General features: G+C 37.7%; 5 protein-coding genes across 6 annotated transcripts; 3 read left to right on the top strand and 2 right to left on the bottom strand.

Annotated features, from left to right (window-relative positions):
* Positions 1-866: 866 nt before the first annotated feature.
* Positions 867-8,486, top strand: tmem255a (transmembrane protein 255A). 2 transcript variants are annotated; one of them, XM_081383115.1, is made up of 10 exons: positions 867-1,162; positions 1,680-1,822; positions 2,385-2,447; positions 3,925-4,014; positions 4,113-4,178; positions 4,287-4,375; positions 4,577-4,648; positions 5,084-5,246; positions 6,139-6,279; positions 6,739-8,486. In XM_081383115.1, the coding sequence occupies exons 1-10, from the start codon at positions 1,108-1,110 to the stop codon at positions 6,880-6,882; spliced, it is 1,026 nt and encodes a 341-aa protein (XP_081239241.1). In that variant the 5' UTR covers positions 867-1,107; the 3' UTR covers positions 6,883-8,486. The 2 variants fall into 2 exon arrangements, with proteins under 2 accessions (XP_081239241.1, XP_081239242.1); XM_081383116.1 differs by lacking the exon at positions 4,577-4,648 and having other exon boundaries at positions 969-1,162; positions 6,739-7,031.
* Positions 8,458-12,565, bottom strand: zbtb33 (zinc finger and BTB domain containing 33; the record flags this gene model as incomplete). The annotated part of the gene is given in 6 exon segments (XM_081383114.1): positions 8,458-11,702; positions 12,392-12,398; positions 12,400-12,475; positions 12,477-12,515; positions 12,517-12,547; positions 12,550-12,565. Coding segments are annotated over 6 exon segments (2,073 nt in total). The 3' UTR covers positions 8,458-9,798.
* A 1,689-nt stretch (positions 12,566-14,254) lies between these two features.
* Positions 14,255-17,471, top strand: nkap (NFKB activating protein). The gene is made up of 8 exons (XM_081381911.1): positions 14,255-15,000; positions 15,097-15,177; positions 15,488-15,552; positions 15,666-15,764; positions 15,850-15,889; positions 15,978-16,166; positions 16,262-16,411; positions 17,030-17,471. Exons 1-8 carry the CDS (start codon positions 14,672-14,674, stop codon positions 17,202-17,204), a joined length of 1,128 nt encoding a protein of 375 aa, XP_081238037.1. The 5' UTR covers positions 14,255-14,671; the 3' UTR covers positions 17,205-17,471.
* Positions 17,472-19,544: 2,073 nt separating this feature from the next.
* Positions 19,545-20,268, bottom strand: ndufa1 (NADH:ubiquinone oxidoreductase subunit A1). Its single transcript, XM_081382341.1, has 3 exons — positions 20,024-20,268; positions 19,756-19,845; positions 19,545-19,638 (listed from the first exon to the last, which is right to left on the bottom strand). Exons 1-3 carry the CDS (start codon positions 20,123-20,125, stop codon positions 19,618-19,620), a joined length of 213 nt encoding a protein of 70 aa, XP_081238467.1. The 5' UTR covers positions 20,126-20,268; the 3' UTR covers positions 19,545-19,617.
* An 804-nt stretch (positions 20,269-21,072) lies between these two features.
* Positions 21,073-26,792, top strand: upf3b (UPF3B regulator of nonsense mediated mRNA decay). Its single transcript, XM_081382583.1, has 10 exons — positions 21,073-21,321; positions 21,801-21,907; positions 22,000-22,106; positions 22,345-22,443; positions 23,153-23,263; positions 24,381-24,424; positions 24,562-24,753; positions 25,167-25,327; positions 25,434-25,755; positions 25,834-26,792. The coding sequence occupies exons 1-10, from the start codon at positions 21,208-21,210 to the stop codon at positions 25,966-25,968; spliced, it is 1,392 nt and encodes a 463-aa protein (XP_081238709.1). The 5' UTR covers positions 21,073-21,207; the 3' UTR covers positions 25,969-26,792.
* The last annotated feature ends 150 nt before the right edge of the window (positions 26,793-26,942 follow it).

Here is a 26,942-nt window from a genome sequence, read left to right on the forward strand (position 1 = left end):
CATTCAATCCCACTACTAGAACTGTGTTCTAGAAATAAATTTGACATTGATTTGAGGTTAGGTAGGCATAGATTCAGAGGCATAAGGTAGCCTACTGTAAATATTACATACAACAATGCAACAATAATAAAACAATGCATTGACTTAAGGATAGGCCTATACTTTTGAAAACAAGTAGGCTACTTCTGTACTTTTACTTAGTAAAAATGGGTCTTTACAACTTTTACTTGTAACAGAGTAATATTTGACCAGTATCTGTACTTTCACTCAAGTAGCCTTGTGTAGGCCTACTTTGTCCACCTCTGATTTGTTTTTGTATTGTTGCAGGGGAAATAGTTTTTCAAAGTCAAAGTGTTTATGAAATGCCGATGAGTGAGATATAAGAGCATTTAAAAGTGAATCATGAGATTTTCTGATAAGGCTGAAATATCTTCTTTTTTTAATTTTTTTTTTTTACAGTTTTATTAGGCTATACAAAATATTTGTATTATTATTGGTAAATAGCATTTTATTCAAACATTCCCAAGATATACGTACATTGATATTGTTTATTGTGAGTGCAAATTATATTTACGTTCTGAAAGACTTTGTGAGTTTTTATTAGGTGAATCGTGGCTGCAATTATTGATAAGAAACATGAAATTATTACAAACAGAAATTCATGCCTGACTTCGCTGGAAACTTAAAAGCGTGTTATGAATGCCAGTGACCACGACATGGCGTAAAGAACCTCTGAATCTATTTTTTGAACCAGTTATCTGAAACGGACTGTTCGAAAGAACCGAATCAACATGAGCCGCACTCCCAATCACTACTGCTCCTGCCCTACTCGAACAGCGAGGGGTTCTGCCTTGCGCATGCGCAGTGCTGTGCTCCGTGCGGCGTTCTGCTGAAGGGATGAGGGCAGTAGATTCAAGAACAACAGACCTAGATGCTGATGAGAGAAGAGCGGCAAGAAAAGCGACGCATGGTGTCAGAGAATGCCACGGCAAGAAAATAGTTTCCAGTCATTAACTCAGAGGGAAGGCATCATTGTCTCATTGGCTACGTTCTTGTTTTTGACTTGAAGTAATTACTGCAGCTAATGCTGCAGACCCTGACGTTACAATGCCAGCGGGGCTGAATGCGCAAGGCAGCGGTATACCTATCTCTGATGCGATGGGTAAGTACAAGGTCAATGGCATTCACTGCGTCTACAGACCATTATGGTCTCACGAAGCACAATCCATGCTTGTATTTTCGTTTAAATTGGATTAGCTACGTTTATTCATACTAGTAATTATTAGAACAGGCTTGCACCACAGAGAAAGCGTCCCGTAACCTACATTCATACGTGTACGTGTCTCGGATGTCCTCAAAGAATGTCGATAGAACATTTATTGATAATGTTAATGAAAATACACAAACATATGTGGAATATTATTTGCATGCGACCTAGTTAAAATGTCTTTTGTTTAGTGATAGAAAACCCTCATATTACTTAACATATTTATCTGGGTTTCTGGGTGCCTTTGCAGCTGTAGATACTATAGACATACAAGAGGTCATATACACTGATTTCTTTGCTTTGCATTACCCCAAAACAAACGTGCCTAAAATAAGACAATGAGTAACAAAATGTTGCCTAAGGGAAGGGCGTGTTGTGCTGTAGCATCTTCCAACTCCATTGTCTTTTTCAGGATCATTTAAGAGGAGGAAAAGAAAGTCCATCATAGTAACAGTGTTGCTCCTAATTGTCTCCATACTCATCCTGGTCTTTGGTCTGGCTGCTACCACCAGGACACAAAACATCACTGTTGGTGGTTACTATCCGGGAGTCATTGTGAGTATGTTGCTAATGTTCATAGCCGTGTGCTGAACAGACTGCAAACCATCCTATTGGTCTATAAATGAGTTTGTGATGTAAAGCACTTTGGGGAGGAAAAGGCCTCATGTTTAATTATTTTCCACTTGGCCCACCATTATGGTGACTGTTGGCCATTACCTCATTACTGTAAGGTTGAATTGAGTGAACTCATCAATTTATTATTCAACAGCAAGTATCATTATGTTCTACACTCTTGGAGAAACATGCAAGCTTAACTAATACTACAGAATGTTTTGTACATGTAACAGGTGTTTTCCTGGTATTCCACAGGGACTGACTGTTTTGAAATACTATATGCAAGTAACGTGGCCAGATTGCATATATAGCTCTTAACTTGGCAATTGAACACACCATAAAATTAACTACTGCTTGGAGAAAGATAAAAGGCTTTGTGGCAATGGGAGATTGAATGTGGGAGCGTAATTGAGTGAGGTCATCTACCTTTAAAACATTGAAATAGGTTCATATTTTACATAGACTTGCATCGTGACAGAGTTTCACCCTGTGATATTTTCAGCTCGGCTTCGGGTCCTTTCTGGGAATCATTGGTGCCCATTTGATAGAGAATAAGAGGCAGATGGTAAGGAGTCTTTCATTACACTGCTTATATTGGATTTTGTGCTTGTGCATTCCATCATCCAATTGACATTTTTAACCAAATGCCCACACAAACAGCTTGTTTTTAGTCGTGTCATAATGGCAGAAAGGGCGCATGGTTTTGAGCTCGAATAGCAGGGCATGTTGCAGGCCTTGTGGTGAGATGCACCCAGAAATAGCTCAGTGTAAGGGGAGTGGGATGGATGTCCAGGCAGGAATGTTCAAAAGCCATTGCAGTGCAGAGGGAATCGTTGGTGCCACAATCCAAATAAAGAATGCATGAGGATGGCATGGCTGGCCAGGTCATAGACACACAGGAATAATTACTGCTGAATATAAACAATCTTTGGTTTTTGAACGTGGTGTTTCTGTACTATTTCTAGGTCTCTAATCAAATAAGCAAATTTGTAGAATTGAGCATGTCAAATCATTTTCTACAGACGGTCAGATGTTCTTGTTTCCTTTAAAGCACAAGATGTTCTTTAGATCATTTTCAAATCATGCTGGAGAACATGATCATCAGGTTTTACCCAGGCTTGTGGAGTTCATGCTGCTGTCATTAAAGCAAAAGGGAGACAAACCAAATGCTAAGACATTATGAGATGTATAATTATTTTTTATTCAACTTTTCACTCATATTGTTACAATGATAACATAAATTGTATAATTCCAATATAAATAATCTCTTGTGACCAAGTCTCATGCACACCAAAGCTGAATGTATTTGATCAAAAATAAAGTACAATTGTGCAACATTATTACAATTTAAAATAACTGTTTTCTATTTTATAAAACTTTCAAATGTAATCTATTCTTGTGATGGCAAAGCTGAATTTTCAGTCTTCAGAGTCACATGATCCTTCAGAAATCATTCTAATATCCCTATTTGATGCTCAAGAAACATTTCTTATTATTGTCAATGTTGAAAACAATTAATATTTTTGTTTAAATAGTGATACAATTTTCTCAGGATTATTTGATTAATAGAAAGTTAATTTATTTGAAACAAAAGTTTTAATTATAGGCTAAAATTTCTTTCTAGGAGAGAATTCATTATTTTAAGATGGATTGATTTATATTAGATTATATGAAGAATAACACTCAAAATGGCATCATTCATTGATCAGATATGGGCAATTAAATGTGTTAAATTGTCCTGTATTATACAAATCCTCGCCTCTGCAAAGTGCTCTAGATTACAGGCAGAATTGTGTGATTGGTATCTAAATGTCTGGTTGTGAAAAGGCAGATAAATCAGTGAAGTTAAGTGGCACTAAGGAAAAATCCAAGCAGACCCTCTCTTTGTCCCATAATATGCGCATCTACAAGATCTTAGACAAACCACTTTAATATGTATCTACAGTATAAGAAAATCGTAGATAGTAGTGCCCAGGTGTGAATGCACGTGCTTTGAGCTACTACAGCAGGTGAATGGGTTGACATTGATGTTCTGCTTACAGCTGGTGGCCTCCATTGTCTTCATCAGCTTCGGTGTGGTGGCAGCCTTCTGTTGTGCTATAGTGGATGGCGTCTTTGCTGCAAGACATATAGTAAGTGCTTCCACACCATTTTATTGTAAAATGCATTTCTTCAGATAAACATTGCAGTGAAAGCTCTGTCATGGCATACTGATGTTGTTGTTTCAAAGGACCTCAGACCTGTATACGCTGGCCGATGTGAATATTACTCCAGTGGGACTGCGTTTGATTTGGATGTGAGTCGCCAACCTGAGAGAAGTGCTTTCACCAACTTACAAGCATCTGAATGAGGGTTATGTACTAGTATAGTGGGATCCCATTTAGAAAACACATCTGTCTTGCAGGTCCACTGTCAAACTGCATCTCGGGTCTCCTGTAACCTGCGTGTGAAGAGCAACACCTGCTACTGCTGCGACCTTTACAACTGTGGCAAGTATGTGTGTGTGAGCGAGTCCCATTTGGATACATCCCTCCTAGAATATTTTCTCCAAACAAGCGGATTTATTAAAAAATAACTACTATGCTTTGTTTTACCTTGGTTAAGATCTGGTTTATATTTGCTTGTATGGTGTGTGCTTCTATCCCTGAAATTCAGCTCTGTTCGAAAGAACATTTGTGTTTATTTATGTTTCAGAGAGCATCCTCTTATGGGACTTCAGAATAAAGATGTTTTGAAAAAATTTAGGAAATCCTCCATGATTTGGAAGTAGGTCTTTCCACTTTTAGCCCCTCAGTGACATTGACAGCCCATTATTTGTTGTTGTTAAAGTACTAAGTGTGGCTGCATACAGTGGCTGTACTTTATGTACAGTTACTTTACTGATGAAATGAAAGGAACTAAGATTCAGTGTTCTCTGGTTCCTGTTTCACAGGTGAGGAGAGACAGCAATACTTTAGGTTTACATGTAAAGAGTCTTTGATGACAGTGAGATTAAATAAGAAGATTGGATATATTTATCCATTTCATGCTCTTCTTAAGAGTGATGTGCACTGGTATGCAGATGGTTTTGTTCTATTCTTTTGCATGAGTCACTGTTCTGTCATGCTTTACCTCTTTTGTTGCTCTGCCTCTCACCATATATGTCTTATTTATTTCATGAATGTCTTGTTATAATAATGTTTCTTCTCCTCGCCATCTCAGTCGTGTGGAACTGCGAGGAGGGTACCATGAGTACACAGAGGTGCAGAGCTGCCAGGATGTTGTGCACCTTTACCACCTGCTGTGGTCTGCAACTATCCTCAACATCGTAGCTCTGTTTCTGGGCATCATCACTGCCGCAGTGCTGGGGGGCTTCAAGGATATGGTAAGATTGAAATGCAGTGCAAACAACTTACATACACTATATTGTCAAAAGTATTGGAACACAAATCTTAATTATTATGGCTTTCCGTGGCTGAGCGGCTGCATGCAAGCCTCGCATCACCAAGTACAATGCCAAGCGTCAGATGGAGTTGTGTAAAGCACGCCACCACTGGACTCTAGAGCAGTGGAGACATGTTCTGTGGAGTGACTGATCACGCTTCTCCGTTTGGCAGTTTGATGAGAGAGTTTGAGTTTGGTGGGTGCCAGGAGAAGGCTATCTTCCTGACTGCGTTATGCCAACTGTAAAGATTGGTGGAGGAGAGATATTAGCTGTTTTCAGGGGTTTGGCTAGGCTGCTTACTTCCACTAAAGGGAAATCTTATTGCTTCTGAATACCAAGACTTTTTGCACAATGCTTCCAGCTTTGTGGGAAGGCTCTTGTCTACCCCAGCATGACTTTGCCCCAGTGCATAAAGCAAGGTCCATAAAGACATGGTTGGAGTTTGGTGTAAAACAACTTGACTGGCACGCACAGAGCCCTGACCTTAACCCCATCTAACACCTTTGGGATGAACTGGAACGGAGATTGCGAGCTAGGCCTTCTAGTCCAACATCAATACCTTACCTCACAAATGCTCTACTGGATGAATTGGCAAACGTTTCCTACAGAAACACTCGAAAATCTTGTGGAAAGCCTTCCCAGTAGAGTGAAAGCTGTAAGAGCCGCAAAGGGGGATCAACTCTATATTAATGTCAATGTATTTAGAATGCAATGCCATTAAAGTCACTGTAGGTGTAATGGTCAGGTGTCCTAATACTTTTGTCCATATAGTATTGCATTTTGTATGATTTCTGAGAACCTGTGACATAAATTGAGCCTCTGTTTAATGAAGATGCCAGCAGCACCAGATTCCTGTGAGCCAGAACCTCTCCCTATTCCTCCACCCCGAGAGACTCCTGGCCCCACCACCTCCAACAACTCTTTTTACAACACTGCCCCCTGCTTACCTCCATACACTGCCTATGACCTTCAGGTAATCGCATTCACTTTGAGCTGTCAGCCCACGCTGTGTTTCATGCTTTAGTGGGCACATATATATACAGTATATAATTTTATTTATTATGCCTGTCAGTTACCAAGTTTAATTAGTGACCTTAGTGCAAATAATTAAAAAAATGAAAAAAAAATGTCATAATTTACTCACCCTCATGATGTTCCAAACCTGCAAGACTTTTGTTCATCTTCGGAACACATAGATGTTTTTGATGGAAGCTGAGAGCTTTCTCCCTCCGTTGACAGCTACGCAACTACCAGTTTGAAACTTCAAAAAGTTCATAAAGAGATCGTAAAATTAATTCATATGAATTGAGCGGTTTAGTCCAAATTTTCTGAAGAGGCTGGATCGTTTTTTACAGTTGACTTATAGATTTTACTTTTATATGTTTTGAGTGTGTATGCTAAGAACATGTCATCTGCTAATGTGTCTTTACAGGGTGCCAGCTTGTTTCCTGACTCTTCAGGTCTGTCTGATGATTCCCAGTCTGGAGCCAGTCACATATGGCCAAATATGATCCCACCTCGTTATTCTCCTCCTTATTACCCACCTGATGAGAAGCCCCCGCCATACAGCCCCTAAGGGACCAGTCTGAGGAAGACATTTTTCTGCCAAGAGAGAACTGGCATTGGGTATTTTGGGATATTAGTGTACCACCTCATTGAACAATCATTGTTCAGAATGAACAACCTTTGCAGAAGAGGCTCACCTGTGCGGCAGGTTAAGTATAGAGAGACTACAGCATTAACCACAGGCATTCATCACCAAAACAGCAATTGTAATATGCAACATTAAACCCCTACAAGATTCGCTCAAGTCAACAAACCTGATGTGTAAAATATTCATGTTATATAGCCTCAATCCAGGAGGACTATAACAACTAGCCTGACTATGAGATCAAGACTGTTCACAGATAAGCCTTAAAATGTGTGTCCGCTTCCGGTACAGCTTCACCTGGTTCGCAGCCTCTTCCTCTTAAAAGTAACCTCTGTGGGTCTCCTACATGTGATTCCTCTGAGTAAGTCCATAATGTGAACTTCTCCCTTCCTAAGTGGCCCGAAGTGTTTTGCCTCGCCTCTGCTCCCTCAGCACGAGGATGAGTCTCGTATCTTATCTTGCAATTGATTTGCACTTTATTGTCTTCAGAATTTACTGTATTCACACAGTTCTACGTAATTACTTGAGTTATTTGTAACTGTTTCAGGCAGCTAGATTGTATAGAACATATTTTTAGGCTGAATCTTATTTTTTTTGTCCTGAGTGCTTCATTAGGATCAAAGATCGAACCTGTAATATGTGGTGTTTCTATTCCATTATGTCAAGTACACAATCATGTCACAAATTCAAATAATCTTTCATCACAACAATATCCTTTAATAAGCTCTTACAAGAATAGGAGGACTTTCGAAATCTGTACCTATCTGCCACTTTTGTGCTGCCGTCGTTTCTGTCTAGAAATGACAGGACTTACCGAATGTAAAAAAGGAGTTACCATTGTATAAATGTACATGGATCTAAACTACAACAAGTCTCTTCACATTGCAAATATGATATCAGTGTCTCTGTGTGCAATGCTGTACATGTTGTAGATAAACCGAACAATCGAACCGCCTTCTCGTAATTGAGTCGTAAGACTTATAGTGTTCTCCTTTTTATCCGTTTGTGTTCACTGTGAGTGTCAGTTCAATACATTGTACTTGATGTGCTTGATTTATATCAATAGCTTTGTCCTTTACTGAAGTGAGTAGAGATATTACGACAAACTCAACTATTTTATGACTGGTTGATGTTTAAGTGCAACTGGTGATTATTCTACAGCCACATGCTATAAAGTAAGATCTTTGCCTCAATTGTTCATGTTATATGATAGCATTGTTTACCTTTGATGTTAAAATCTTAAAATGAAAGACTGATAGTTCAGCTGGAATAGATTTTTTTTTTTTTTTGCTTCTTATCACACATGCATTTCCAAATATGTCCACCGGCATTTGACCATTGAATCCATTTTATCCTGGAACCTGCACATAACAGGTTATAATCATGAACTAGTGCTTTGTGATCGTCGACAAGATCCACTCTGATAATAGAATGGCAGGAATGCTTATATCAGTGACTGGTGGTGGTTATCATACTGGAAAATACTAATCAATTTCACGATGCTCTTATAAATAAAAGAAATACATGTGTATGTTCTTCAAAGTTTTATTTCATTCTATCACACTAAGACCTAATAATAAATAGTTTACAAAAGAGAAGAAACTGTTAAAATGAAGGCCTTTAGTACTATTATGTACCATACATGATTATGGTGTTAGAGCACTAGTTCTGACTGAAGGAATCTCTTTGTCTTCACAGATTCTTCTCACAGCCCACAAAGCTAAATAATTATAAAACTATGCTGAAAAAATAATCATAAAAATGATATATATGTATATACAAAATATTCAACTGAAAAAGAGAGGTCCTTTGTATTACCACCAACATTACCCTTTATACCCTGGTCATTTCAGTATCTTGTTTCTCTAGACTTCTCTAGTCAGGTCCCAATGTTCATAATGTAATATAAATAAACAACCTCAAAACATAATTAATGGACAGATGACATAAACATTTCATGTATTTACTCCATCCTTCTTAAAAACTGTTGACAATCAACCAAAAACTATAAATACAAACATTCAAACCATTTCTCACTGCAGGACCAGAACCTGCCATTAACACTGATCTATCTAATACCAAACAATTATATAAAAACTACAATAAGAAGCCGACAAGAAAATTTAAACAATGTTAGCGTCTCTTTCAAATGAAACCGAAAATGAAAGGAATAATTGGATACACTTTATTTTAAGGTGACGAAGTTACATTGTACTAAATTGTACTTACTCAAATAAGTACTGAGTAATAATAGGGTTAGGGCTTGGTTTAGGGTTAGTTACTTGTAATTATGCATAAATACTGTTATTACTATAGTAAGTACATGTAGAAACATGTAACTACATCACCTTAAAATAAAGTGTTACCGAATAATTTAGTGTGACGATGATTTCACTGTTACATTTGATTTTGGAATTATGATTTATGAAACACAAAAAGAATTTACACATTAAAGTTACGTAACTGTAAGAAAATAATAACTGTAATAAATTGCAACAGTCTGTACTTGAACCCTACTAATTTTATCCAACATGGTTGTACTGTCCAGAACATAAAAGGGAACAGGTCAGCTCTACACAGATCTAATGTAGCTGTACATAAAATTTGTATTATCTACCTGACGAAGAATTATTACGATTCAATAATGGACTGTGAAACTGAACTGTGATCCAGTGCTAAGTAGCAAATGATTCTAAATATACATTAAAGCACCTTGAAACAATTTTCCTCAGTTGATGGATACTGGAGTTGAGTTTCCAGAGAACCAAGATCACCTGCACCTCAAACTTAAACACGAACAAATGAACAAGGCACCTAAGCCAGAGGAGTGAACAAGCATGCTCAGTACGTCTCTGGTATAACAAACTCAAATTCGTTCGTTTCGGCATTTATTTGGTCGACGGGCCGTGGTCCTGGTCGAACGTGAGCCATTGGTCTGTTTTGTGCTTCGGATTCTACAAAGATGTCATCCCAGCTCAGTGCTTTGCTTTGGCTAGATGGAAGTGGCTGGTTGGTAAAGTGCTCTTTGTCAGGGTTTACATGTTGGACAATCCCATCTTCATTGATCACCGGAATCCCCCCCGACTCCTCGGACACAAAGGAATATGGTTTGAACTGCAACGTTTTACAAGGCAACAGACGATACAAGTTGTTGCAAGAGTCATCTTTCTCTTTCCTTCCCGAAGGATCTTGGTTGTGCATTTGCTTGCAGTGGGTGGACAAAATCTGATAATTGAGGAACATTTCACTACACAGTAAACACTGGTATCGTCTTTCGCCCGTGTGCGTGATTTCATGTTTGGTTCTGTACTCGGCCAGGGCAAAAACCTTGCTGCAGTAATGGCACGGATACTTTCGTTCCCACGAGTGAGTGTTAAAGTGCCGCCTGAGGCTCGTCAGGCACACATAAGGACGCTTGCACACAATGCACACATAAAAGGTCTTTCCATCCATGATAAGTTCATAGTGATCCTCCTGATCCAGCTTTGATTTTTTCTTTCTTTGAGGCGAGTTATTGGTCATGTCGGGAGAATCGTGTGGCATTTGCGATTTCCTACCGGGAGCCACTCCCTCCCCGGCATCCTCTTTTACTGGAACGATGTCGTAGGTGTTTTCACCAATGTTGGCATATACTTTACAACCCGGCGATAGCGAATCGATTTCCGAGGCTTTGTCTAACGTTATCGTCTTTTTCGCCGACACTACTGGGACCATGTTTATTGCAGGTTTTGGTCCATTATTGGTGCTGTATGTCGGCCTTACATCCGACAGTCTGATTTTTCCGGGATGATCGGGCGATAGCTCTAGAAGGACCTTTTTCTTTTGGACACCAAGTATTTCGTTGTTGTCTAGAGGCAGCGAGGTGCTATGAGCGTCTGAAGAGAGGCTTTTCACGCAAGATGGGGTTGTGGGCTCACTGTGTGAGCTCGTTTTTACTGGTGAAGTGAGAATGCTGCTACTGGTTTCTGGGTTCGAGAGAAGGACAACATCTGGTTGGTGATCAAGGTTATTTTGAAGAGATGTGTTTTTTTCAGAAGGAAGCTTGTCATTACCAACTTGGGCTGTTAAATCTTTAGAGGCAATTCCTTCCTCGTTTGTGGCTTTTTGTTTTTTAGCCTCTGGTCCTCCTTCTGTGTCATTAACATGGGATATCTTGGACTTTTGAGCTTGCGGGGCCTCTGTTTTTGAGACAAAAAGAACATCATCGTCCGAGTCCATTTCCTTTTCTGCATTACCACCTGCCATGTTGAACTCTTCAGCAGACAGTGAGAAAGTCTCAGTAATAATAGGCATATTCTCGGCTCCAGTCTCATTTTTCTCAGAGGAATTGACACAGTTGTTGTCACTTTCTTTAGACAGGCCGGGTAATCCCTTGACTTGTGCGAGAGGCGTTCCTAAATTGGCTATGAACGCCACGCCTAAAGCGTTACCAGCGCTGATGAGATCCTCAAGTCTGTCAGATCGAACCCTGTAGATTTTTGAAGTGTACATGTAGTTCAAAATCACATCGAATATGTCTGCCTTGATGAAGTTCAGCTCTACAACTGTTCCAGCAACGGAGAGAAGTTGGCGGAAATAGGTACTCGAGGCAGACAGCACACATTTGTGTGCCTTGAACTTGCGGTCTTGCACGATTATGGTGATGTCACAGAATAAACCACTGTGTCGCTCATCATTGATGGACTTCAACAGTGATGCTGGATACTGAGTGTCCGCGGCAGATATTAGCTTTAGTTTCGACATGCCTGTGAGGAAAAGGGTATAATACAATTTTATGTACTTTAATTTGACATTTTGAAAAGATTAGTATTAATAACAAATTAAATCTATTATAAACCATCTTAAAATGTAATTAAATGAACTATGCAAAGCATTCTACATAGTGCTGTCAAGTATGCAAGAGATATACTCTTAGACACATTTCAGCTGTCTGGCAATGGAAAATAAATCATATTTTCATATATTCTTTTTTCTCATATTGTTATGTCGTTATAAACATACTTTAAAAGTTCGATAAAACTATATTTTGTTTCTAAATTCACGGCAGCATAATATGGAATCTGCAAAAGCACGAGAATCGAAGGCACGCTAGCTGGCTAATTGTACAGCAACAAAAGACAAGCATAAAGACATGCGGCTTGAAAAGTAATATGAAACTAATGCCTTTGACTAGTTTGACGTGATTAAACTAAATATTGTTCCTGTGAGCCCACAGCTTTTTGATGATAGCACTCAGAACTGTTAGGACACCGGTGGGCAGCGGTCAGTGTGAAAACAAAAACAAATGGCTCAATGCAACCCTCCTTCCTGGTTTGGCGGCAGCGCGCGGCCTATCTGTCTATATGATGCAGAACAACGCGTATGTAACTAAAAAAAGATGAATTAAAGTTTTAATCTACCACAATCTCGGGATTAAATTCTTAAAATCATATACCTGCAAAAGCGACCAGTTAAAATCCACGATTCCCTTTGCTGAGAAACAATAATGACAGAGTCGGTTGCCGTGGACAACACAACGGAGCTCGAGTTCCTTGTGTGAGATGAACGAGTCTCGCGCTATCGCCTCTACCAGCCGACAGGAGTCGCGCGCGACAGTCTGCCACAACATACGCGTGATGAATGTTAATGAGACAAGAGAACAAATACATGATGCAATAATATAGCGAAGAAAGATTAAGAATATATGCAAAATAGGGAAAACTCCATTTGAAAAGCTTTAGGGATTTTACATTGTTGTTTTCCATATAATTTTTCAGGTTAGTGTAATACAAGAGTTTTTTACTAGTCTCATTTTGTAAACAAAATAACCAAGTATGTTTATATTTTCGGTTTTGAGTAAGGTACTATATAACATAATCATAATAATCAAATAATAATATTATTATATATATATATAATACTAAAAAGCTACCAAATTCTTTATTGACAATAAAGTATAGCCCACAATAGGCTTATATAGTGTGTAAACGTTTTATTACAGTAGGCCTATTAACAATCTCAGAGTATATCTCTCAGTAACTATCAGCTTTTGAGTCAAAAGTCCAAATCACAAACATGCTTATTTAGGCCAGTCATTTTATGAAAAAAAGTTGACAAAAATTGCAACAGAAGCAAACTGAACTGATTTTGTATCCTCAATATGTCCTGAGTAAAGAAAAAAGAGCCCCGAAGAATCCCATTAGGGTAAAGTTTCAAAAAAGACCCAAATATAGCCTATTCATACGCCTATTCATTATTTTTCTTACGTGAATATAGGGTAACAATTTTAACCTTTAGATATCACCATGAAAATTACTGAGTTGATTACTTGCATCAAGACAAACAAAAAAATGTATTACAAGTTTTTTTAAATGGTTTGTTAACATGGACAAACGGTGCATAATCTAATTATGTATGTGCTAATTTGCATAAATACCACAACAGGTCTAAACATTGGGTCTTGCCAGGTGAAAATGTCTTTTTGAATATTGTTGACACATAACAGTAAAATACTTAATGTTAAGGTATGAATGGAACCCATTTAGGCTACCCATGAGCATTAATACATAGAGGCAGAAAGAAACCAGCCTTTACTAATTATTATTGCAGAGATGGGGTTTGGGCTGGGTCCGTGGGACTGTTTCTGGGGGTTCACTTTTTATTTTGCTTAGTACCTTTTGTCTTCTGCATTCTCCTTACCCTTGTCTCCTGTTCTTGCCTCAGACTCGTCCCCCAGAAACAGTCCCACGGACCCAGCCCCAAACCCCATCTCTGCAATAATAATTAGTAAAGGCTGGTTTCTAAAGTCCTGCCTCTATGTATTAATGCTCATGGGTAGCCTAAATGGGTTCCATTCAGACCTTAACTCTTCAGGGCTTTTCCCCCCTTACTCAGGACATATTGAGTATACAAAATCACTTGAGTTTGCTTCTGTTGCAATTTGTTCAAGGTTGACCCCCATTTTGGCTTGATCTATAGCAGCAGTTTTGTGTTGGTTTCAAAAACCTTGTTCTTATATTAAAATAATTGTATTCAAACTAAAATTCTCAGTGAACAGAATAAAACAGCATAGATAAACGTTCAGACACTGCTGCCAGGTGCTTCAAAAATAAATAAATAAATAAATAAATGCAATTTTGAATAAAAATATGGAGAACACACAGGTCTGTTCATTTTTTTTCCACGAAATAAATCTTTTTTCACATGTAGCAAAGCTTCCATCCTGTCAAATACGCTATAAGGTAACCCAGATATATCTGTCATAGTAATACTTGTAAGGACAAATTATTAAATCAACATGCATTTCCCATGGGGCATTTCCCAGGAACAGATTGGAGTGCCATTTTGTCCAGATGCGCACCTTCCAGGTCTCCAGGGGGCGATATTGCGTGTGTCTTCTCACAATTCTTCATGATAGAAGAATTTAGCGTAACGGAAACGTAAACACAAGCAACGACGCAATTTTGTTCCTATGGCCCGCGTTTAAGTTATTCACAGGTTTCGTGGTGAGTCTCAACACAACCATACTTTATATAAATTTCATTTTTTTGCCTCAGTAGTTAAAGAACTTGAAATCGCTGTTCGCGGATTTACGTTAGCGAGAATAGCTTTGCTAGTTCTTGGTGAACTGCGACATTACAACAAAATGTAATTAACACGACGTTTTTGACCTAACATTATATAAGAAAGTAAAACTTAAATTAACACGTTAAAGTTAATAAGACAGATTAAAGTAATGCCCGAGCTGGACGTAAAATATTCAGGCCCCGTGAGCCCGAAGAGACGCCGAGACAGCCGCTCCAACAGCCGCTCCCCGGAGAACCGAGGGCTGAAGAACCACAGACACGACCACGAAGACGACCACAAATCGCGATACATCGATAAAGACAGGAACAGAAACCGGTTTCGATTTGGCGGTTCTCGCAGTCGCTCGAGGTCAAGGGAAAGAGATCGGATAAATTGGTCAGATCAGAGAGACAGAGAACACGGTGCTGGATCAAGATCTGATTACTATGATAAGAGAGATGATGTCCAACGACAGAGACAAGACGCCTTCATCGCAAGGTTAGACACATATGTTCTCTATTCTTGTGCAAGAAATTGTTTGTAGTAACATACAAAGGCGGTGGCATTTATTCTCCTTCTGTTTTCTCTATCAAGGCGTCTGCAGGAACGCGAGAGAATTGGTGAACTGGGATGTCCTGAGGTCTGGGGATATTCTCCAAGAGTCAGAGAACCTGAGTGAGTACATACTGAATACCACATATGTCATTGCTCACTGTCTATACTGTTTTAATATACGTGTCACTAAGCATTATAGGTGTCAATCAATCAAATGACAATATGATGAATCAAAGCAACAAAAAAATGTAGATACATTTTTAAAATGCGCCTTTATTTTGACACTCATGCTAGCCACATCTGCCATCAGTTATTTAATACCTTTTCACAATAGCAAGAATTTAGTTAAAACCTTAAAATAGTGTATTCACAGTAATATTCGTCATATACTCCATGTGCTTCAACATTTTCATCTGATCTCTTGTAATAGCTCAGACGAACACACTCCTGTAGAAGAGGACGTGAAGAACAGCAGCTCTGATTCAAGTTCAGAGGGTAAATGATTCTTTGAAATCACAATGCGTTTTTGCATTATAGCATGTTAACTGAACGTGACCTGGAAGTTGTTGTTGAATAAATCATCTAAATGACTGATTTCATGCCCACAGAGGAAAAGAAGAAAAAGAAAAAGAAGAAGAAGAAGAAATCAAAGAAGAGGAAAAATAGGAAGCACTCAGAGGACAGCGAGTCAGAAAGTGATTCGGAAGGTTTGGGGCATACGTTTTTGTTCTAAAGCGTGTTATTCTTATGATATGTACGATTACATGAAATGTTTTCTTGCTTGTTTTGCAGAAGAGATGAAAAAGAAGAAAAAAAAGAAGAAAAGTAAAAAGTAAGAATCGTGCTTTCATTTGTAGTAAGTGTACTGAATCAGCAAGGCTTGAATCGTTTTATACAGTTGCATGATTTTGTCCTCACAGGAAGAAGTCAAAGAAGAAGAAGGCGAAGAAGAATCACAAGGAGTCCAGTAGCTCTAGCAGTGAACATTCAGAGGAAGAAGAGGAGGATGTCAATGAAATCTCATGGGTGGAGAAGACTGGTGTTGGAGAAAATGTTGTTGGGCCTGAAGCTCCTCTCACTCACCTGTCCCAAGATGATAAACCTTTAGAGTAAGCATTTGATTCCTCCTTCACATTTTTGCTTAATTATAACAGTCGCTGCTTTTATATCATGTTTGATCCTGAATGTATCATTTTTTCCATAGTTTTGGCCACGCTTTGCTACCAGGTGAAGGTGCTGCCATGGCAGAGTTTGTCAAAGCAGGAAAACGTATTCCGAGAAGAGGTGAAATCGGCTTGACTAGTGATGAGATTGCGGAGTTTGAAAAATCTGGCTTTGTCATGAGTGGAAGCAGGTATGAAGCTTTTATGCATTTCCGTACATACGTTATCGTTCAATAGTTTGGGGTCAGTTTTTTGAAAGAAATGAATACTTTAATTTAGCAAGGAATCATTCAATTGATCAAAAGTGTACATACATGTATAATGTTACATTACATTTCTATTTCAAACGAATTCTGTTCTTTTGAGCTTTCTATTTAAAAGAAATCCCTGACAAAATGTATCATAGTTTCCACACAAACAAAATGAAGCAGCGCAACCGTTTTCAACATTGAAAATAATAAGAATTGTTGCATGAGCACCAAATCATCATCATTAGAAGGATTTCTGAAGCATCATGTGACACTGAAGACTGGCGTAATGATGCTGAAAACTCAGCTTTGCCTTTACAGGAATAAAGTACATTTTAAAATATATTACAATAGAAAACAGGTATTCTGTAAATTGTAAAAAATATTTCACAATAATACTGTTTTAACTGTATTTGTATCAAATAAATGTAATAAAACTTAAACAACTTAATTACCGACCCCAAACTTTTGAATGGTAGTTTATACCTTTAAAAAGATAACACTTTTATAATAGGTGACAAGATGAAAAGATGACATTTTTATATGCTACTATTCCCTCAGACATCGGCGTATGGAGGCTGTGCGTCTGAGAAAGGAAAACCAGATCTATAGTGCTGATGAGAAGAGAGCGCTTGCATCCTTTAACCAAGAGGAAAGGAGAAAGAGGGAGAGCAAAATCCTTTCAAGCTTCAGAGAAATGGTGTACAGAAAAACTAAAGGCAAAGATGAGAAGTAGACTGTCCTGCAGAATTATATTTTCAGTTTGTTTGTCCTTATTTTTCTTTTTAAACTAAAGAAAAAATGATTAAGAAAGATTTTACTGAAATCATTTTTTCTCTGCTCGAACATCCTGTGTAATACACTTGTGAACTAATATTGTTGTGTAAAATTATTTTTAATTACAAGCAAGGAATAAATTGTGACCAGTAGAACTCAAATGATTACCCACTGCCCTTAATGTGATGTGTGTTTTTGCATCTAAATAAACAGAATGGTCATGTGATCCACTGTCATGCTGGAACTTTCATTAACTATGTGAATTTACTTTTTTTTAGTAATAAATAGCCCTGTGTTAACCTTGTGAGGTTAGTTAAACTATAGTCTTTGTTTATAAGATCTGTACTTTGACACTATTCATTTTCTTAAGAATTGAATTTAAGTTGAGTATGTTGTGCATTTAGAGTATTATTAACCACCCATATAAACATTTTACATGGCAACATAAGTATATACTATCAGAGATGGACAAAGTACACAACTTCCATACTTCAGTAAAAGTACAGATACTACTGGTCAAATATTAAAATATAAACGTTACAAGTAAAAGTTGAAAAGACCTATTTTTACTTAAGTAAAAGTACAGTTACTTGTTTTTAAAAGTAGGCCTACTTATTAAAAGTAAATGTCAATGCATTGTTTTATTGTTGTTGTTACATTGTTGTATGTACTACTTACAATACCTTATGCCTCTGAATCTATGCCTGCCTGCCTAACCTCATATCAATATCAAATGAGATGTGAGATTGAATAAGTGCACTCAACAACGTCTACAATGGCTTCAGACACCCAAATGGCTGTTCCCTCAAACAATGCCCTATTTATAGTGTTTTGGCTTTAAGTGTGAATATGTTAGCCTTACTGTTATCTATAAGCTAGTGTGCTCCAAAACAATGACAAAATTTGCATTTAGAAGACCAAACCCAACCATGAAAATGAAAATCAGGTTGATGTCAGAATCCAACGCCAGATTGACATTAATCTCTAACGTTGGACAGACATATTGTGGTTGAAAATGAAAATCGGGTTTACGTCAGAAACCATTATTTCCAACCAAAATCCAAAGTCTGTCTGACGTCAAACCGACTTTATTTTCCAACCAAAATCATCCCCTGACTGACGTTACTACTTTCAACTCAAGGACCTTGACAAAACTGTTGTGGAGTAAAAAGTACGATATTTGTCTTTCAACTGTAGTGAAATTTGTTACTGTCCACCTCTCTATACTATAAAATACTGGATTTTTACATTCAAGATCAGTTAATGTACAGGTCACAAACTCCTGCTCAAAGGGAAATGTCCCTGTAATAAAAGTCAAAGTTTCCATTATTATTTGACCAATAAATTTCTATAACTCATGTGAGCTGCTGGATAAGGATTTTTAAAAATGGGTTTTATCTAAGATTGCATTTACAAATAACGATATACACACAATGATATTTTTTAGTAGAGCTGAGCTTAACTGGAAATGCACATTCACAATAGTCATTTTTATGACTTTTCCAGGCCTGGAAGTGACAATTATCTGACAGTAAGAGCCACAAAGAGTGCTGTAAGCATTGTGGTTTGGAAAATAATATGTAATATGTGCTTGCTTGCTTCTTGATCGTCATTTTTATAGTCTCCACTGGACTTCTAAATGGATGTAAAAAGCATAAATGATTCTCTTTACAAAATAAGTGTTTCTACTTCAGCACAATTTGTCTGCTTATTGCATCTCATGCTGTATATTGTCTACTGATACTCCATTTGAAGCTGTCAAAGGACTTCGTACAGCCTGTTTATGCACATAAACTTATTACAACCTGTTTACGCACATTACATGTACTTCGTATACTTTCAAGCATTCTGTAGACGCATTTAAATCGATCAATTATAATTATTTTAAGTACTTTGCACATTTTGTAGACTGTGGAGTGGAGTATATATTATGCAGAATGTGTGTAGACGCTCTCTTAAAACTGCAAAGATTGGACCATGCACTATTTTAACTATCATTAAACTGGAGTAACCGGTGAAGTGACAAAAAGTTATTTACTTAGATGTTTTTAATGTGCCACTTGAATTCTGGCATCAAAATTAGACTCAATTACTAATAACTAAAAATCTAAGTTAATTGGGTCAAGGAATCAAATCTGATCCCGTTCCATAAATCTAATACTGTAAACCATGCAAAACAATCATATTGAAATGTATATTCACACCGCAGTGGACCAGCATCAAAACAGAACAATGTAACAACTCTTATGAAACTATTTCAAATAAGATAAGATAAAAAAAGATGACAAAAGCAAGCAAATTAATAATTTAAAGACAGAATTTTAATAGACGGCTGGACAAAATGTACATTTCAGTTTCATCTGGGTGGCTCCTCACTTGATGTTTTCAAGTCCCTGTGAAAAAACAACAATAAACAGAAAAATATTACAACACCTGTTTGGTGAGAATATTGCCAATACTGATACATATTTACACAATACTTTTATTTATTTATTTATATATTTTTTAACCTTGGGTCGGTAATGTTCACCACTTCCAGACACTCTCTTGTCCCTCTCCATCAAATACCAGTGATAGGGAGCCCGTGCTATCCGCTTTTCCTATGAGTTAAAGAACAAGTGGATTAAGTGTTGCAGACATCACAAGGGCATACAGAATTTTCTGTCATATGTCAGGATAAACGTATAAACGTACAGATAAACGTTTCTAACTATTAAAAGATTAACTAAAGCATATACTCAAAGACTAAACAAAACATTGTTCATCATTATCGCTCACCTTTCCACCGTTTGTGAACTTCTGGATTTGAGCAGTTGCAACACCAGGAATGATCAGACAAACTGTCATAATGGCAAAACCGGGCAATATCTCATACCACATGATTGTGGTGAAATATGAGTGTAAAAACACAAAGAAACTGTTGAAGCGGACACGGTTTATTTAATGTTTTCCAAAAAATCTTGCAAAATTGTCGTTTACATGGGCCAAAATGTCTGCCCTTACGATATGACGGTCACATAGACAACTTCCGAGAAGTGTATAATTCACTTCCGCGTGTGAAACCGTGTGAGAAGCTCGCCTGCAATACTGCAGCGCCGCATGGTGGCTCTTACCTGAAGAACTACTACAGATTAATGGCCAGTCTATGGTTAGGACATGCGTAGCTCAGAATGATATATTATTCCCAATATAACACAAATAAACAAAATAATAAAAGGCCTTGCTTTTTTTTTTACTCTCCATAATGGCAACTATATCGTTTTCTAATTCTTTCAGCACCACAGAAAAAGAGAGGTTTTTGATGCATTTTTGATTGAATTTACACTGGTGAATATGAAATTTAACAAGTATAATCTCAAGATTAATTAAAAAAAAAAAAAATAGCAGGGTAAAATTTGTGCTTAGCAAGGTAAAATTTCCTTAATCTTATTTGTAATAAGACATTTATTAGGTGAAATAGAGAACATATAGCCTTATTATTGTTTTTCTTGTCAAAAAAATAAATAAATCAATCAATCAATAAATAAAATTTACACCAGAAAGTGTCAGAAGGATGTAATAAAGAAACATGTGTAGAGTATGAAATATCTCTACATAAGGAAAAGACACCGGGAGAGATTGCACCAATTATAGAGGCACATTCTTTGGGGGATACAGGGAAATTAAAAGTCATAAGTCATTAAATACTCCTGAGAATTCAACAACTGCCCGACCAAAAGGATCACCTTATCAAACAAAGTTTTCCAGAAATATACTCTTATGCTTATAATAAAAAAAAATATATTACAATTATTTCAGATATAAATTGAAGCGACTCTTTGCGTCATGAGCCGTAGCCAATCAGAGACTCCTGCTGGTGTTACAGAGAAACAACTGCGGAAAGTTGAGCACTGGAGAGATAGCAGACACGACAACAAGAAACAAACGAAGTCAGACATCGTTGCAAAAGTTGACAAGGGATCATGAAGGAGGACAAGGAAAACACGCGTCCCAGAGAAAGGAAAGTGGAAATAAAATGTGATGAAAACGACAAACCAGATAAGCCAAATAAAGAGAAGAAGGAAGCTATGACAAAGGTAACGTTAGTTAGTTAGCAGGCTAGCTGGCTACATTCCTGCTACAAATATCCTACGAACAAAGCAGCTAGGCGCTTTCATTTGAAATACTATAAATGTCTGTATGTGGCTGTATTTCTAGTAGCCTAATATGTTTACATGTTAGGCGCTGTTTGATTTAAACGTTGCAGATGAAAATGCTTGCTTGAACTGTCTAGTTAGCAAATCCTCCTGTCAAAGTTTCCTATATCAGTATCACTGCGGGGATTTGGCCAAAACAATAACGTTAATAGAGAAGAATCATATATACACTGGCATGTAAAGTAAGATGGACATTATTTTATTCCATTATTCCAACATGTTATGTTAACACTTCTAACTCTTTCGCTCTTAACCACGTAGACTTATGTGTCGTATGGGTTCTACAGTCAGTGTATACAAATATATGAATTGAACATATGCTGGTAATTTTTAGGATTATTACTTTACCATTATTTTAGATTGTGATCCGACGTCTGCCTCCGAGTTTAACTAAAGAAGACTTAGAGGAACAACTGCAGCCTCTTCCAGAGCTAGATTACCTGGAGTTTTTCTCAAGTGATACTAGGTTTGTATGTGCTGTATTTCATAAAAGAAAGCAGAAAAGTGACACAAATAAAAGGTATTATATGGCTGATCAAGGTGTTTGTTTATCTGCAGTCTTTTCCCTCATCTGTTTGCAAGAGCATATCTGAATTTCAAAAATCAAGATGACGTACTTCTCTTCAGAGACCGTTTTGATGGCTACGTCTTCATTGATAATCGAGGTTTGGCTTTTATTTCCAGCATTCACTATTTACTCACTAATCGTTTTAGGAATCAAACTTTTGCGACATTTTACCTTAAATGTAAAGATTTCTAATAATTCATTATTATTATTATTATTATTATTATTATTATAGAATTGTATGCCTCAGACTGAGATGTTCTCTATGCTGGTGAACCTTTCCTACAAAACTTTTTTTTTTTCTTTTTTTTTTTGTTGTTGTTTTTTGCATGTTATAGGACAAGAATATCCTGCCATTGTTGAGTTTGCACCATTCCAGAAAGTTGCTAAGAAAAGAAGCAAGAAGAAGGATGCCAAAAGTGGAACAATTGAAGATGGTAATCATTGCAAACAAAAGTTAACACGGGGAAGATGTTAGTCACCATGAAATCAAATTTGACAATTCTTATTTTTTTATGGCATATTGCTGTGTTTATAACTTATTTATAAATTATCTGTCCATCTACATCTTTTTTTATCGATGTGCCCTCGTAATATTCTTACAAATGCATTAAAGTCCCCTCCCCTCACAGTGACACCTCTTTTCTTCTCTTCTTTTACGTGGGCACTGGTGCAATGGCTGGACAATAACCCCTCCCCTCCAGCAACCTGTCTATCACAAGATCGCAGCATTTCACAAACAGCAATGATCCAATCAATATCCCGATGGACATAATCAATTTCCGCACTACCGTCTGGTTTCACAGACAGGGTTTAGATTAATCCAGGATTATTCCTTAGTTCAGTTAGGATATTTAAGTAGCTTTTATAAACGTGCCTTAGAAAAAAAAAACATTACTGGTGTTTATCTTGAGACAAAACAATGGCATTGACATATTTTAAGATATGTCAGTGCAAGTTGCTTTCAGTTAAAACAGCTCAAAGATTCATTTTAGTCTGGGACTAGATTCAAGCCTTGTCTGTGAAACCGAGGGTAAAAATATTTTCTCATTTGAGAAGCCGCTTCATTTGGATATACATCACAATAGGGGAGAAAAGATGATGAGAATTTCAGATTCATGCTGATTCATACCTGTTTCTTATTAGATGCTGATTACAAAAAGTTTTTGGAGTTCTACAATGGTGATGAGGAGAAATTTCCTTCCAATCCTGAGACCTTACTTGAGGAAATAGAGGCCAGGACGAAAGAACTCAGTGGTGAGTTTCAGCACAAAAGTATGGAAACTTGTAAAATAGGTTAGCCTGGCTCACGTCAGACCAAGTCACATTTGAGACTTGGTCTGGGAACCACGTGTTCATTTTCTCGTGTTTGAGGCGTGGTTTACGAATGCCCAGAGCCGTTTATTGGGCGCTATGAATGTCTATCATATGCGCCTGTGCTTAGCTCATAGCCAATCGCTTCAATTATACCAGATGACGAATGTAGAGTGACAGAAATTCGACGAGGAAAAAGACGATGGGTCAAACATTTATTTGTACACGATGGCGTTTAGCGAATATTACCGTTTGTGCAAGATAAACATGATGGTAGAAGGTAACGTCGAGTCTGATGCCATGTTGGATCCATATTCCATAGATATAAACAAACTGCTTCGGTGTCGTCATCGTCTTGCTGCTCCCTCCCCGTTCTGTGATTGGTTCCCTTTTTCAGGGGAAAATTTGGTCCATGGTGTCCAGACTGCCTAGCAGCGTGAATAAAATTGCGCTGCGAGCAAGGCAGTATGTGGAAACCCAGGCTAAAAATAGGTAGTTGGTGATTGCAAAATTCTTGGTGATCTCAGAATTCAGACTTTTTTTCTCGCAATTGCAAGTGTACATCTGAGAAAAAAGTCAGAATTGTGAGATATTAACTCGCAATTGCGAGTTATAAAGGCCAAAAATTCACACCGCACAGACGAATGCCAAAAAACATCAAACAAGTCTGCAGTTGGATTTAGAATTTCATGAAAAATAGCTGTCATGCTCACACTGCCCCAACAGACACCAACAAACACTGATTGAACATGTTCATTCGGGTGAAAACAAACCCCGACCAATGCCAACAGACGCAGATAGATTGTTGGCGTTTGTCTGTGCAATGTGAATTGGCCTTAACTCGCAATTTTATATAACTCGCATCGCATTGATAAAAAAATAAAAAAAAGTCAGAATTACAAGATGTACACTCACAATTGCGGGGAAAAAAGTAGGAATTGTGAGATAAAAAGTCGCAATTACTTTTCGTATTGAAACAAGCTTCCATTCTTAAACCAAAAAACTTGACATAGTTTTCACTCTTCATTTGAAATAATCTTTTAAAATATTCTTTCCCCAGCTAAAAAAACGACACCTCTCTTGGACTTCCTTAAGAACAAACAGGTAAAGTGAGGGTGTAATATTTACTGATGTAATTGCATACTTCATTAGCCTTTCACCAGATAATTTGGTTTCCAAACGTATAATATGCCATACTGTATGTGTAGTGTGTTTATGCACTCTCATCCTGTCTTTCACAGCGGATTAGAGAAGAGAAGAAAGAAGAGAGGAGACGGAGAGAGCTAGAACGCAAACGCTTGCGAGATGAAGAACGGCGTAAGTGGAGAGAGGAGGACAGAAGAAAAAGAAAAGAGGCTGAGAAATTGAAAAAGGGAGAAAAGGCATCTGATAAGGATAAGGACCAACCTAAAGATGAACAGCCAAAAATCAAGGTATGTAAATATTATTGACTACCTTGATTCATTTCTATAGTTTTATTACTAAAAGAACACACTTTATGCACAAAATATTGATTGAATATTGATTATTCAGCGTCATTACTCCAGTCTTCATTGTCACATGATCCTTCAGAAATCATTCTAATATCCTGATTCACTGCTTAAGAAACTTTTCTTATTATCAGTGTTGAAAAAAATGTGTCCTGCTTAATATTTTTGTGGAAACCATGATGAATTAAAAGTTAAAAACAGCATTTATTTCAAATAGAAATATTTTGTAAGATTTTAGTAGTCTTCATTGTCACTTTTGATTACTTGCTGAATAAAAGTCTTCATTTCCTTAAAAAAAGTCTTGCTGACCTCAACTTTTGAACAGTAATATAAGGTCCTGTTTTTTTGTCCTTTAGCTCTTAAGAAAACCTGAGAAAGGAGACAGCGGTGATACTGAGAAGCTAAAAGACAAGCCTAAGAAACTAGACCGAGAGAAACAAAAGGAAGATAGACCTTTTGGAGGAGGAGAGATGAAGAAGCGACAGAATGGTGAACACAGAGAGGAGAAGGGGGGCAAGTAAGTTTGGTTGCACTAGATGAAAAACATTCCCAGCCTTACTCAACCCATCTTTGACTTTCCAAGTCGTCTTCTCTTATTTTCATATCACTATGTCAATATGCAGATCAGAGGATAGTGGGCATAAAGATTACAGAGATCGTGATGGAGACAGAGAGAGAGACCGGGACAGAGACAGAGAGCGAAGACAAAAAGAAAAAGAACGTATGAGAAGGCAGGATGAGGAACGAAGGAGGAGAAGGGAACGTCAGGATGGAGAAAACACCTACAAAAAGAGAGAGGAGGAAGGGAAGAAGGACAAGGAGCGTGTTTGGGAGAAAAGAAAGCATGACAACTCTGGAGAGTCCTCAGTTAATACTCATCCTGAAAAGCCATCAAAGGACAACAAAAAGGAAGACAATGCCAAAAAGGATCGTCTGAGAAATAAGGTACTTGCTCTTTTTTGATCCTTTATCACTGATTTAATTTACATATGGCTAATAGCTCATTTTACATTTCTGACTTAGGATCGGCCTGCGATTCAGCTGTACCAGCCTGGGGCGAGGACCCGTACCCGAGGAGGAGGAGGTGAAGATGGACAGGCAGGGGACAGGAGGGCTGAGCGGGAGTCCAAGAATAGCCAGGAGAAAGCTGCCGAGTGAGGAAGCAGCTATGCTAGGATGAAATGATGTCTCAAGAGAGGAGGGTATCTGTTCTAGTCAGGACAAACACCTCAAAAACATGGTGCTGCCAGCAAAAGAAATCCCCACACATAAAATAAAATAAAAACACACTGACACGGGAGAACATACCTGTTGCCCTCCAGTGCCTGAATGAGTTCCTGTTCATGAGCAAGGCAAGTCCTAACCGACGGTTAGATTTGAGAAACGGGGCATAACCACGAGAGAAGTGATTGGACCATGATAACTTAAAGTGGCCTTACTTTTGGTACACAGTCAAACTTGTTTTACTTCACCTGCTTTTCTGTTTCATAGTTAATAAAAGGTCTCATGTGATCTGGCTCGCTCAGTATTTCTCACTGTTCCGCTTCAGAAAGATCTTTCACGCCTTACCTGAACCCTTCTATCTGGTATCATACAGTGCATTTCACTTCAGACAATCAGTAATTAATTTGTGTTCTATGAGCATGGATGTAGCCTGCAGCCATTTCTGTTCTGATCTGGGATTGGTCAGGTGGGAAAAGCCATGCTTTATGATGCTGATGCCTTGATCACTGTTAGTTTTCTGCAAGTCGATTAAATTATATGCAAAAACAGATGTGGCCTTTTATAGTTTTGGAATTGAAGCATATCCTACCACTCTGCATCCTCTGGTTAGGAAATGGTCACACGTGCTGTCATCCAATTGTACGTTTCATTGTAACCAATCCTTAACTCGAAACAGCTTGTTTTTCTTTTATAGTTGCAGCTTTGTCAAAATGTGTAGAGAAATCCAAAAAGACAATAAATGAACAACCAATGTGTTACTTCAGGTGTTTCGTTTTATTTGTATATTACATTTGTTTGGTAAAAAAAAAAAACCTTATTTTAAAAGATTGTATCAGACAAAGATGTCTTTGAATGTTATTTACAATTACATCATCTTAAACTAAATGTAAAATTTAATATTTAGGGTG

The sequence above is a fragment of the Scardinius erythrophthalmus genome (genome assembly GCF_964197995.2).
Source record: "Scardinius erythrophthalmus genome assembly, chromosome: 13".
Classification (NCBI taxonomy): Eukaryota; Metazoa; Chordata; class Actinopteri; order Cypriniformes; family Leuciscidae; genus Scardinius; species Scardinius erythrophthalmus.